The sequence below is a fragment of the Akebia trifoliata genome, chromosome 11, assembly GCF_017979445.1.
Source record: "Akebia trifoliata isolate Shusen 1 chromosome 11, ASM1797944v1, whole genome shotgun sequence".
Lineage (NCBI taxonomy): Eukaryota > Viridiplantae > Streptophyta > Magnoliopsida > Ranunculales > Lardizabalaceae > Akebia > Akebia trifoliata.
Window position 1 is genome coordinate 1,437,907 of NC_141385.1, and position 10,780 is coordinate 1,448,686.

The 10,780-nt window shown below is 33.6% G+C and overlaps 1 protein-coding gene across 1 annotated transcript; it reads left to right on the top strand.

Moving 5' to 3' along the window:
• Nucleotides 1-2,479: 2,479 nt before the first annotated feature.
• On the top strand, nt 2,480-8,210 carry LOC147390203 (reactive Intermediate Deaminase A, chloroplastic-like). Its single transcript, XM_086417218.1, has 6 exons — nt 2,480-2,740; nt 2,961-3,076; nt 3,199-3,243; nt 6,842-6,915; nt 7,013-7,062; nt 7,805-8,210. Exons 1-6 carry the CDS (start codon nt 2,560-2,562, stop codon nt 7,900-7,902), a joined length of 564 nt encoding a protein of 187 aa, XP_086273344.1. The 5' UTR covers nt 2,480-2,559; the 3' UTR covers nt 7,903-8,210.
• Nucleotides 8,211-10,780: the final 2,570 nt, after the last annotated feature.

Sequence of the window (10,780 nt, forward strand, 5' to 3'; positions counted from 1 at the left end):
ATTTATTTAGCTGGCAACTCTGAATAAAATTCTACAAACTAATTAGATCAGATGATTGGGGAGCCTCATAACATTCAAGTCTTGTCCAATATGTAAAGCTAGTGATGAATCCATAAATTATTTACTTACCCATTGTTCTTTGAGGAAAATTTAGATCCCTTTCTTATGCTTTTTCCATGTCTTAGTGGTATTTTTCGTGTCTTCCTTTTATCTAGGGGTGCACATGGTTCGGATTGGTTCGGATTTTGGCAAAATTGGAACCGAACCAAATATGATCGGTTTTAAAACTTTGGAATCGAACCAATCCAATTACCCTATAGAACCGAACCAATCCAATCCAATCTTGGTTTTCGGTTCTCATACTTAATATTTTCATAAGAAGAAGAAGAATTTGTAGAGATTTACTCACCATTGGAGTTGCAGATGAAGCTAAAAGACGGAAAAATCAGTCTGGGGGAGACGAATAGATGTTCTCTATTTGGCGGGAGAGTTATTTAATATTTATAGTTCTTCTTCTAATTATAAATTCGAAATTATCAAAATCTATATTCGAAATTACCAAAATTTATGTGATTTGCCCATGGAATTCGAAATTACCAAAATCATTCTTATACAATGATCCGACCGAAACTCTTCGTTTTCGAAACGAACGAGAACGACGGCAACAAGAGAGAGAGAGAGAGAGTTACCTCTGTGTTTTCTGACGAGGTGAGGTAAGTGAGGGAGACGACCAAGACTTAAACAGACGGCGGCGAGGTTTCTGTGTTTTCCGACGAGGTGAGCGAAGGAAACGATCGAGAATGGACAAACGACGGCGAGGTTTCAAGAGAGAGAGAGAGACCTCTGTGTTTTCCGACGAGCTGAGCGAGGGAGACGACGGCGGCTAGGTTTTGCGATTTCAGACTTTCCCCCAACTTCGATTCGAAGGAGAAGAGAGAAATAAAGAAAATAAATTTTTTTAAATCGTTATATATTGGTTCGGATTTCAGATTGGTTTGGTTTATTATATTTATCCAATCCAATGTGCACCCCTACTTTTATCCCTACCCCAATCGAGGAAACTTAAATATTACTCATGAAGTGAAGGGTAAATTATACTTTGAACACCTATGATTTGGTATAATTTCATGTTGATCTCTTAATATTTTGATAATTGCTCTTTTATAGATAATGTTAAAATTTAGATGTTATTTTATTTTATAAAAAAAATTAAAATTTAAAACTATAAAAATATGAATAATAATTTTTTGACACCTCCTAGCATGACATGTGCTAGAATCTTAGATTATTTTCCTTGGGATACATAACATAACATATTTATGAGAATGTAGAGTTGAGTATCCCAAGGGAAAAAAATTCTATGATTTTAGCTCATGCAACATCAAGGGGCATGTGTTGTGGGGGCATTAAAAAATCACGACTCTAAAAATAGTTCATTTCTTCATAAGGATTTTTTTTTGTTTAAAGTTGTGATGATCTGATGCCCTTTTCTGCCATATGCCCCCACCACTGAACTATGGATCATTTGCCTTGGGATACACAAGAAAAAATTTATGATTCTATGTATATTGAGGCAAATGATCGATGGTATTGTGACGGCGTATGTCAGAGGTTTTTTTTGTTCCGTGCCCCCAAAAGAGAGAATGGAAGATATTTCAAACATTCAACTAATAAGCTTGGTGGGAAGGTGCTACAAAATAACCTCAAAACTATTAGCATTTAGGTTTAGATCAGTCCTTCCTAATATTGTTAGTCCATACCAAGGCTCCTTTGTAAACGGAAGGCAAACCCTAAGTGATGTTCTACTTGTTGAGTGCATCTATTTGAGGATGATCATAGGTGAAATGGTGATGGGGACATCAAAGCTTGAAGAATAATAGATTTTTTATGTTTATTTAATTTTCTGTTTGAATTGTTATTTTTATGTTTTGTGGCCTTATTTTCATGTTTTATTTATTAGCCTATGGTCGTAGTATAATGTTTAGGGGTAATTTGGTAAGTTTATGATTTTTTTAATTTAAGTTTATGAGGGTTGGAAATTTAGAAGAGATTTAATTATGATAATTAGAGTTTTATTACTTTCTTAATTTGGTATTTTAATTTTATTAGGATTCTTAGAGATTTTCTTTATTTATTGATTTTATTATGGTTTATTGAGAGGGGGAGAGAATGGATAAAAAAACAGAAAGAAAATCATTATTATTATTATTTTGTATGGATATTTTTGTTTATAAAAAAAAAAAAAAAATACATTTTAAAAGGGTAAAATAATCTTTTACAAAAAAAATTAATTAATTAATTTGTTAACCGTTGACGTCAAGTAGATGGAATCGGGGTAAATCGGGGTAAGTGAGTCCGTTAGATAAGGGTGAAAGAGTAATTTACCTTAAAAATATATACACCTCATCCGTATACGTGTCAAGAACCCATGCACCCACACCGAAGAGATAGTACAGTGCAGCTCCAGAGAACATTTTACCTACCAAGATTGCATGACAAATACACAAACACACTAGAGAGAGAGAGACAGAGAGAGAAACGCTGTTGAAGAAGTCAACAATGGCATGGTATACGGCAAGATCCTTCTCTACATCGCCAGTCAAGCTGGGCACACTGCGGACTCGAGCTCCTCTCGCTGTAGGCATCGGTTGTGTTTCGTTTGCCGGCTTGGGCCTCTGGTACTCTTCTTCTTCTTCTCGATCGAAGCCCTTTGCTTCCTTGAGCGTTTCTTCTGATACCAGTAAGTTTCTCTCCCCATTTTTTTATAGATAAAGTTTCAATCTTTTTTTTATTTATTTTCTGATAATTTTAGCTCAAAAACTATATCTCCATCGATTGATACAAAATGGGTTTTAAAATTTAGGGAGAAAGTCTACCTGGTTATTAGTTTCCAATATCATCTGAGACCTTCGAGAAGCCTAATTCGTAATGTGGGTGATCATTTTCGTTCTGGGTTTTAGGTAAAAAGGAGGCTGTTCAAACAGAAAAGGCTCCCGCGGCATTGGGACCGTATTCTCAGGCCATCAAAGCCAATAACCTTGTATTTGTGTCGGGTGTTCTGGGTCTAGTCCCTGAGGTTTGTCTCGTCTATTTGTCGATTAATGTTTTTGTTGATATATATATATCTCTATCTTTGGAATTGTTCCTTCGCATTGTGTCAATAAGCTGTTAATGTTATATTTGTTAACTCAAATGTAGACTGGGAAGTTCCTCTCAGATGGCGTCGAGGAGCAAACAGAGCAGGTATATATAAAATATGACCCAATTGCTTTTTGTTAGATAAAAAGAATTATCCATTAATGTTTAAGATCATTAACCTTGTGGACGACCACCCGTGGATTGGTTTGGCTAGATTGACTTTATTTTTGAATAAATTTAGATAAATGGTGTTTGATATGACTTTCATAACAGTTTATTCCTGTTGAGTTTAGTTCCGCATTGGACAATCATTGCCTTGTCTCTATCCTTAAAAGCTTCTGGGCCTCTCACTCATTGCCAATTGGTTTTGAGTTGGACCCCCAAATTTATAATTGTATCAGAGAGGGCCTTTCTCTCCTCCATGTCACCCAATTCATATCTCCACGTGCTTTGGCCCAGACTTGCGCGGGGGGGGGGGGGGGGGGGGTTGAGTTTAGTCCCACATTGGACACTATCATTGCCTTGTCTTACTCCTTATAAGCTCCTGGGCCTCTCCACTCATTGCCAATTGGTTTGAAGTTGGACCCTCAAATTTATCAATTCCCCTATTTGTATTGTTATTTTTTCACATTATATTTACGATTTTTTTTTTCCTTTCTTTCCACTTTTTAACTTGAGCCATATGTGTTGAGTATTAGCTGGTTAAATCTTCTCCAAGACGTTTGGATCAAAATTCATTGAGCCAATTATGTTAAGAACCCATCTTTATTACATCTAGTATGAAAGTTTCTTCCCCCTTTGATGGAAACCCCTCTCTTGATCTACCTTTATGGATCCAATTTATTTTTGGTTGAACAATAGAAAAGACCTCACTCTATAGTCTTCTATAAAAATCTTAAGAATATTCATCACATCATTAAAGCCTTATGATGTAAGAGAACATATGTGTACTCTTTTTTATGACACCTTCACCACACCCTACTGGTTAAATTGCCAAAAGAAGTGGGCACAAAACATAAGATAGGAAGAGAAATTTTAATGGGTGTCCAAGCTGGTTTAGTTAGTGTCCATTTCCTTGCATTAGTTAGTTTTTTTTTTTACTTAAGAAACTCAGCTTTAATATAACTTAAATTAGTAAGTAGAATCTTGGTTTCATTAATGTGAAAGTAGATACTGACTTACTTGGATTTGGACAAAGTGGAATGGGGGAACATGATTCATTTAGCCAACACCAAATTGTTGTTTTTATTTGGTAAGAAGTAATTATAATTAAAAAAAAAATTTCTTTCTTTCTTTCCACTTTTTAACTTAAGCCATGTGTGTTGAGTATTAGCTGGTTAAATCTTCTCCAAGACGTTTGGATCAAAATTCATTGAGCCAATTATGTTAAGAACCCATCTTTATTACATCTAGAATGAAAGTTTCTTCCCCCTTTGACGGAAACCCCTCTCTTGATCTACCTTTATGGATCCAATTTATTTTTGGTCGAACGATAGAAAAGACCTCACTCTATAGTCTTCTATAAAAATCTTAAGAATATTCATCACATAATTAAAGCCTTATGATGTAAGAGCACATATATGTACTAATTTTTATGACACCTTCACCACACCCTACCGGTTAAATTGCCAAAAGAGTGGGCATAAAACATAAGATAGGAAGAGAAATTTTAATGGGTATCCAAGCTGGTTTAGTTAGTGTCCATTTCCTTGCTTTAGCTAGGTTTTTGTGACTTTAGAAATTCAGCTTTAATATAACTTAAATTAGTAAGTAGAATCTTGTTTTCATTAATGTTAAAGCAGATACTGACTTACTTGGCTTGGACAAAGTGGAATGGGGGAACATGATTCGTTTAGCCAACCCCAAATTGTTGTTTTTATTTGGTAAGAAGTAATTATACTTGTTTGTGAAAAAATTTCCCTTTGATAAAGTAGGAATTATAGGTGAGACACCCCTAGCATTTTGATGGTGAGACTTCATCAACCTTTGTGTGATGGGACTCCATACAAGCATGTCTACCTATTTTGCTTATTTTTGTCTACAAATTCCAATCATTAAAAATCCTAAAAGCCAAATTCATACAACTCAATCCTTAGACAGCCCCATAATTTCAATTCTATAACCCCACCTTGTTGAAAATCGTTCTGTTATAAACCCTAAACCCAGACCCTATTTCAGTTTATAAATCCTTAAAATCCAACACCCCAAGCCCTCTTAATCAGCCCACTTCGGTCCACTGCAATTAAAACTCTAGTTTGTTCTACATCATTGAGGCTTGGACGCTGGAGTCTTTTCAACCAAGACCTTTGTTATTTCCTCTTTGTAGGGGCAATTTACAAGGGTATGAATGGAAGGTTTTTGGAAGACAAGGAATGAAATATAGAGGAGATCGTGTTGAATATAAATCCCAGTTATATTGTTGAACATCAATTCGGGTTCTGGGGTCTACATTTTGATGTATATGTTTAGATCAGTGGAATTAGTATCATCATTTCTATCTCTTTTTACACATATAAATGGAAGTAATTAGATTCAGGTTTTCTGAAGGAACCTTCTTACTACTTTAGCATATTATCGAAGTATATAATATAGACTATATTTGTGATCATGGTTTTAAAACTCATTTTGATGCCTCATCTCGTCTGTGAACGAGACTGAGTCATCTTGGACGAGTTTTCCAATACATTTGAGATGTCTTGTTCAACAATGAGAAAAAATGAACGTGGGTTTCAAATCTCATCCAATACATTGACTTGTCTATATGTCTCGTTGCTGGGTGTTATCGAGACGACTCAGGCGATATGTCTCGGTCTCGGACGAGTTTTGAAACCATGTTTGTGATATAAAGTGAGGTTGTTTCGGAGAGTTAATTGAAACTTGTAGCTTTCTTGGTTTGTCACTTGGTTGTGAAGATCAAATCCTTATTTTGAGGTTAAGGACTGTCGTTTGTCGTTTGAGCTTTGTTCATATGAAGTTTGTGGTCTGATTCAGGTTTATTCATTTTATTGTTTGTTCAGATCTCAATCTCTCTTGATTAGAAAGTTATTCATCAACACCCCCCCCCTCCCCTCGCACACATGCATGTTTGCTTAATCAACAAAAGTTCAAAGCAAAATATTTTAGGTTTTTCATTATAAATAAAAGAATTAGAGAAGAAAGAACCAATATGGATGTAATTACAGAAGAAGGAAGATAAACACTTATTATTATTATTATTTGTTTTTTGGTATAACTCACATCCTCAAAGTTGCATGGAAAACATATCAACCAACTGAGCTATGGATCTCAACCCTTGTTCACCCTTTCTCTTTAATAAAATGTCATTAAACCTTTTCCATGCAACTTCTTGAGTAGGGTACAACCGTTCCCCCCCCCCCCCCCCTCCCCCTTTTTTTTTTCAATATATTATACCTTTGCAAAAAAAAAAAAAAAAAATGTCATTAAAAGCTATTGATTGACGTGCATTTGAAACAGATCCAATGGTCGGAGGTTGCTTAAGAACTTCTTGAAAATTATGGTTATTTAACTAATTAACTAGTTCAACTTTAAATCCACATTTTCTCTGCACATGCCATTGATATTTGTACCCTACTCACTGATCCAGAAAAAAAAAAAAAGGTTATATTCTCCTCTGCCTCTCGGTGCTGATGTCAACCGCAAATAGATTACTCACTGACAAATTGTTGGGTACAAATATTTGCAGGTTCTTAAGAATATGGGAGAAATACTGAAAGCTAGTGGTGCCAGCTATTCTTCAGTTGTTAAGACAACAATTATGTATAAACTCACTTTCTTGTTTCATAGTTTTGGTTCTTTAATTTGACATTCGAGAAGGAAAAAACTGAGGAGTTTCTTATGACTGTTTCTTCTACAGGTTGGCCGACTTGAAGGACTTCAAGAAAGTGAATGAGATTTATGCCAAATGTGAGTCTCTACTTAAGTAAACTTGGATGTTCTTATTGCATAGATGTTAAATATACCCGCATAATGATAGGACAGTTGGATTAGTCCTTCAGATTTCGATGCCCTGGATCCCACAATCCATTGTGTTTGAATTGTGTTGTTCAAGGCTGAAGATGTACTGCCTATGGACACAATTTTGGACATCTTGGTTTGAGACGCCCACAATTGGAGCTTATCAAAGAGACCATTTGCTTTACTTGCTTGAACTACCAATTCAGGCATGTGAAATGGGTTGAATCTCCCACTATTCAATTATGTGGATGGAGGTTGTAAGAAAATATATGAAGGCGCATCTTGGATGAAGATGTATGCTTTAAATTAGCATTGAAACCTTTTAGGAAAAAATAGGATTCATGTTACAAACCTTATATCTAGGAAAAGGTATAGATGATGACGATGATTACAATACCACCCTGCTTTGTGCCAAAGCACCCTTTCTCTTCATGGGTAGAGAACGGCTACTATGACTGAAGTGGGCGAACCAACTGTCAAACGTGAGTTGGGTGCGCTTGAGAATGGTTGGAATTATTACCAACAGCTTTGGAATTCTGGTTTAAGTGATAATCCCACCCCTACAATTCCTCATGTAGTCACTCCGCATCGGAAGTAACAAAAACCAATTAGAAGTATATATATCTTAGGTTTGTACATGAACATGATTCATTTAGCAAGTCGATGACTATACTTAGATTTTATGTTGCAGACTTTCCATCTCCAGCTCCGGCGCGTGCAACATACCAGGTTGCAGCATTACCCCTGGATGCCAAGGTCGAAATTGAATGCATTGCAGCACTCAACTGAATTATCGAAAACTCACTTTGTGCTGAAGTTTGCATTTGGTTTTATTTTCATCGGATTATGATTTTGGTTTAACCCACAAAAGAGTATCTATCAATCTTGGACTACCCTAATGAACTTTGTTTCTAATTGGATGATTAAAAACTAAATTTGGAGGTTACTCTCGAGAATTCTGTGGGTTTCTATTTAGTATGCGATTGTATTATTATCAAGATCATATTTCAGAAGCAATTTGTATATAGCATGATTTCAAATCTCATCCGAGGACAAGATGACTCAGATGATATTTTGAAAATCTCAAGTTGATTCAATTGGGATTTTGCATTTTTTGATTAAAATAATTTTTTATTTATTTTATAATTTAAATATTTATTATCTAAATAAAATATAATTTTATGATTAAGCATCTTCTAGTCAACACCATTCTCTAAAAGAATTTATAATTATTTTTATACGAGTATATATGAATAAATAATTGTAAACCGAGTTGAATTGTTTGTCTCAGCCTAACAAAAATTACTGAAATGTTTGGATTCAATAATCTCTTGTCAAAATCTTTGATTTTCTCGTATTCGATCTCCCCTATAGGCAATCTTAAGATTATATAAGAACAAGAATTTTAGGGGTGAATGTAACGACAAGGTGGTGTTGTGAACTATATGAATTATTCTCATCATTTATTAGTAAATGCCGTACGTGTATTACCTCGAGATCACTATCAAGAGACTGGTCAATCAGAAGCCTCAAGTGGATTTTAGTCATCGTGAATTCCGAAGGAAAAGAGAGATGAAACACTGGATAAAGAAAGAAAACTTCTTAAATAAGAGAACTGAACTTGTATACAGAAGGTGATTTTGCTTAATTCTTTATTTAATTTTGATACTTAAAGGCCTGGTATCCTTGCAAATCATTGTAAAATAGTGTAAATACAATTTTTTGTTATGTTTTACTATTTCTAGGTGCTAGTTTGAAACACCAAAATCCGAGTCCCAATATAAATTATCATAAAATCTCGGAAAAAGGTACGAAAATATACAATTATTTGTAGTCAAAAAGTTAATTATCCTAAATCTGAAAAAAAATAAAAATGGTGAGTGGTCAAGAAGATATTAATAAATTATAAACAAAAAAAATCATAATATTTAGCTAATAAAATTAATTTATTTAAGTAAAAAAATATAAAAATGGTAAAAGTTACATAAATTTGGGAAAAATTAGTGAATGGACAAGAAAATGTGTAAAACTTATTACCCAAAACTAAGAATATTATTTATTAAAATTAAAGTTTTAATTAAAACTATTCTAACTCTTAACAAAATTAGTGAGTTACCAAGAAAATGTGTAAAAAAATTTAAGCATTAAAATTTGTATACTTAAGTATTAAGTAGTGGGCCACATCCTTATATGCAATGGGTATAGGTCCCACCCTTTTATGAAATATATGTTGAGTTGTACTGGAGTAACCTCAAGATTGGACCTCATATCGAACATCTTGACATGAAAGTGGATAGGAACCATAGATACTTTTTCATTCGTATCTCGATGAAAAGCAACTATGATTTGTATGCACTTTCATGTCAGGGTCAAGGTGTGCAATGCAAGGTACAAGTACAATCTTGTGGTGACTTCAACATTAGTCATGTGTAGGGGTGTCAATGGGTTGGTTCCGGTTCAATTCCTTAGGAACTTAGAACCATAACCATTATATTAGTTCAGTTCCGATTCCAAAATAAATGGAATCGGAATCGGAATCGGAACTACCAAAAATCAAGGGTACTCATCAGTTTTGGTTCTCAAGAATCGAATGAGAAAAAAAGTATTTCAAATCAATATAATAAAAAATTTCCTAAAAAAATTAACATATTATCAACAAAATTATTAACTTAATATAATTTGTTATACTAAAGATATAAATTAATGATTTTTTTTCAAAAGTAAAAAAATTATCTTTGTTAAAAGTAATAAATTTTTAGAAGAATAACTCATTTTAAGCTTCAATAGATAATTTATACGAAAAATTGAAGAATTATATATAATATGCATTTATTTTAAAATTAAAAAAACCTTAAATCATAGTATGGAAATAAATGACAAAATAAATCAGTTCCGGGTACCCGTGGGTACCCATTGGATAGAATCAAATGGCTCCCGTTCTAGTTCCTATTGTTCGATTCCATTTTAAACCCGACTTTAATTGATTTCAATAAAAAGGGATCTGGAGTTGGAGTTTTTGATTCCGGTTCTGATTCCATTTTGGTTAAATGGATACCCATTGACACCCCTAGTCATATATGTTTTATCAAGTGTCTTGCATTGTTCAACATGTTAAAAGTGAGTGTTTCTCTCAAACTCACTAAAAGTTCATTTTTGAAAAATTCATATGTATTTCATTTCTAACAATTCACATGTACTTCATTTGTTTGCATATTATTTATGCGGACCACACAATACTTCCTTTTTCATCTAATTTTTATGAAAGTCTCATCTATAATTTATCTATTTCATTTTTTTTTCCTAGTAATTATATAATTCATTTCTTTACTGAAAGAAAGCTGATAGAGTTCAGTAAGAACAAAAATTCTAATATGTAATAAGATATTGAAGGAAACTAAAATATTGCTACTATAAGGCTTGAATTGCATTAAAACAAAGATAATATATATATTTTGCTTTAATAATAAAATAACATACTTTGGGACATAGTCGTGCATAGAAACATAGATGCTTATAGGGTTCTATAGATGTATCACAATGTCTTAAACAATGTCAATTTCAATGTTACTCCAACATTTTCCGACAACAAAAAAAGAAAAGTGAGAGAGAAACAATATGCTTATGGATTAGAAGCATGAATTCTAACAAAATTAAATTATTCTATCTT

Excerpts from the sequence above, each read along its gene's own strand:
- LOC147390203 (XM_086417218.1), top strand. The coding sequence starts at position 2,560 with ATGGCATGGTATACGGCAAGATCCTTCTCTACATCGCCAGTCAAGCTG. Across the intron at positions 3,077-3,198 it reads TTCTGGGTCTAGTCCCTGAG|ACTGGGAAGTTCCTCTCAGA; the intron begins GTTTGTCTCGTC and ends ACTCAAATGTAG. Across the intron at positions 7,063-7,804 it reads GAATGAGATTTATGCCAAAT|ACTTTCCATCTCCAGCTCCG; the intron begins GTGAGTCTCTAC and ends TTTATGTTGCAG.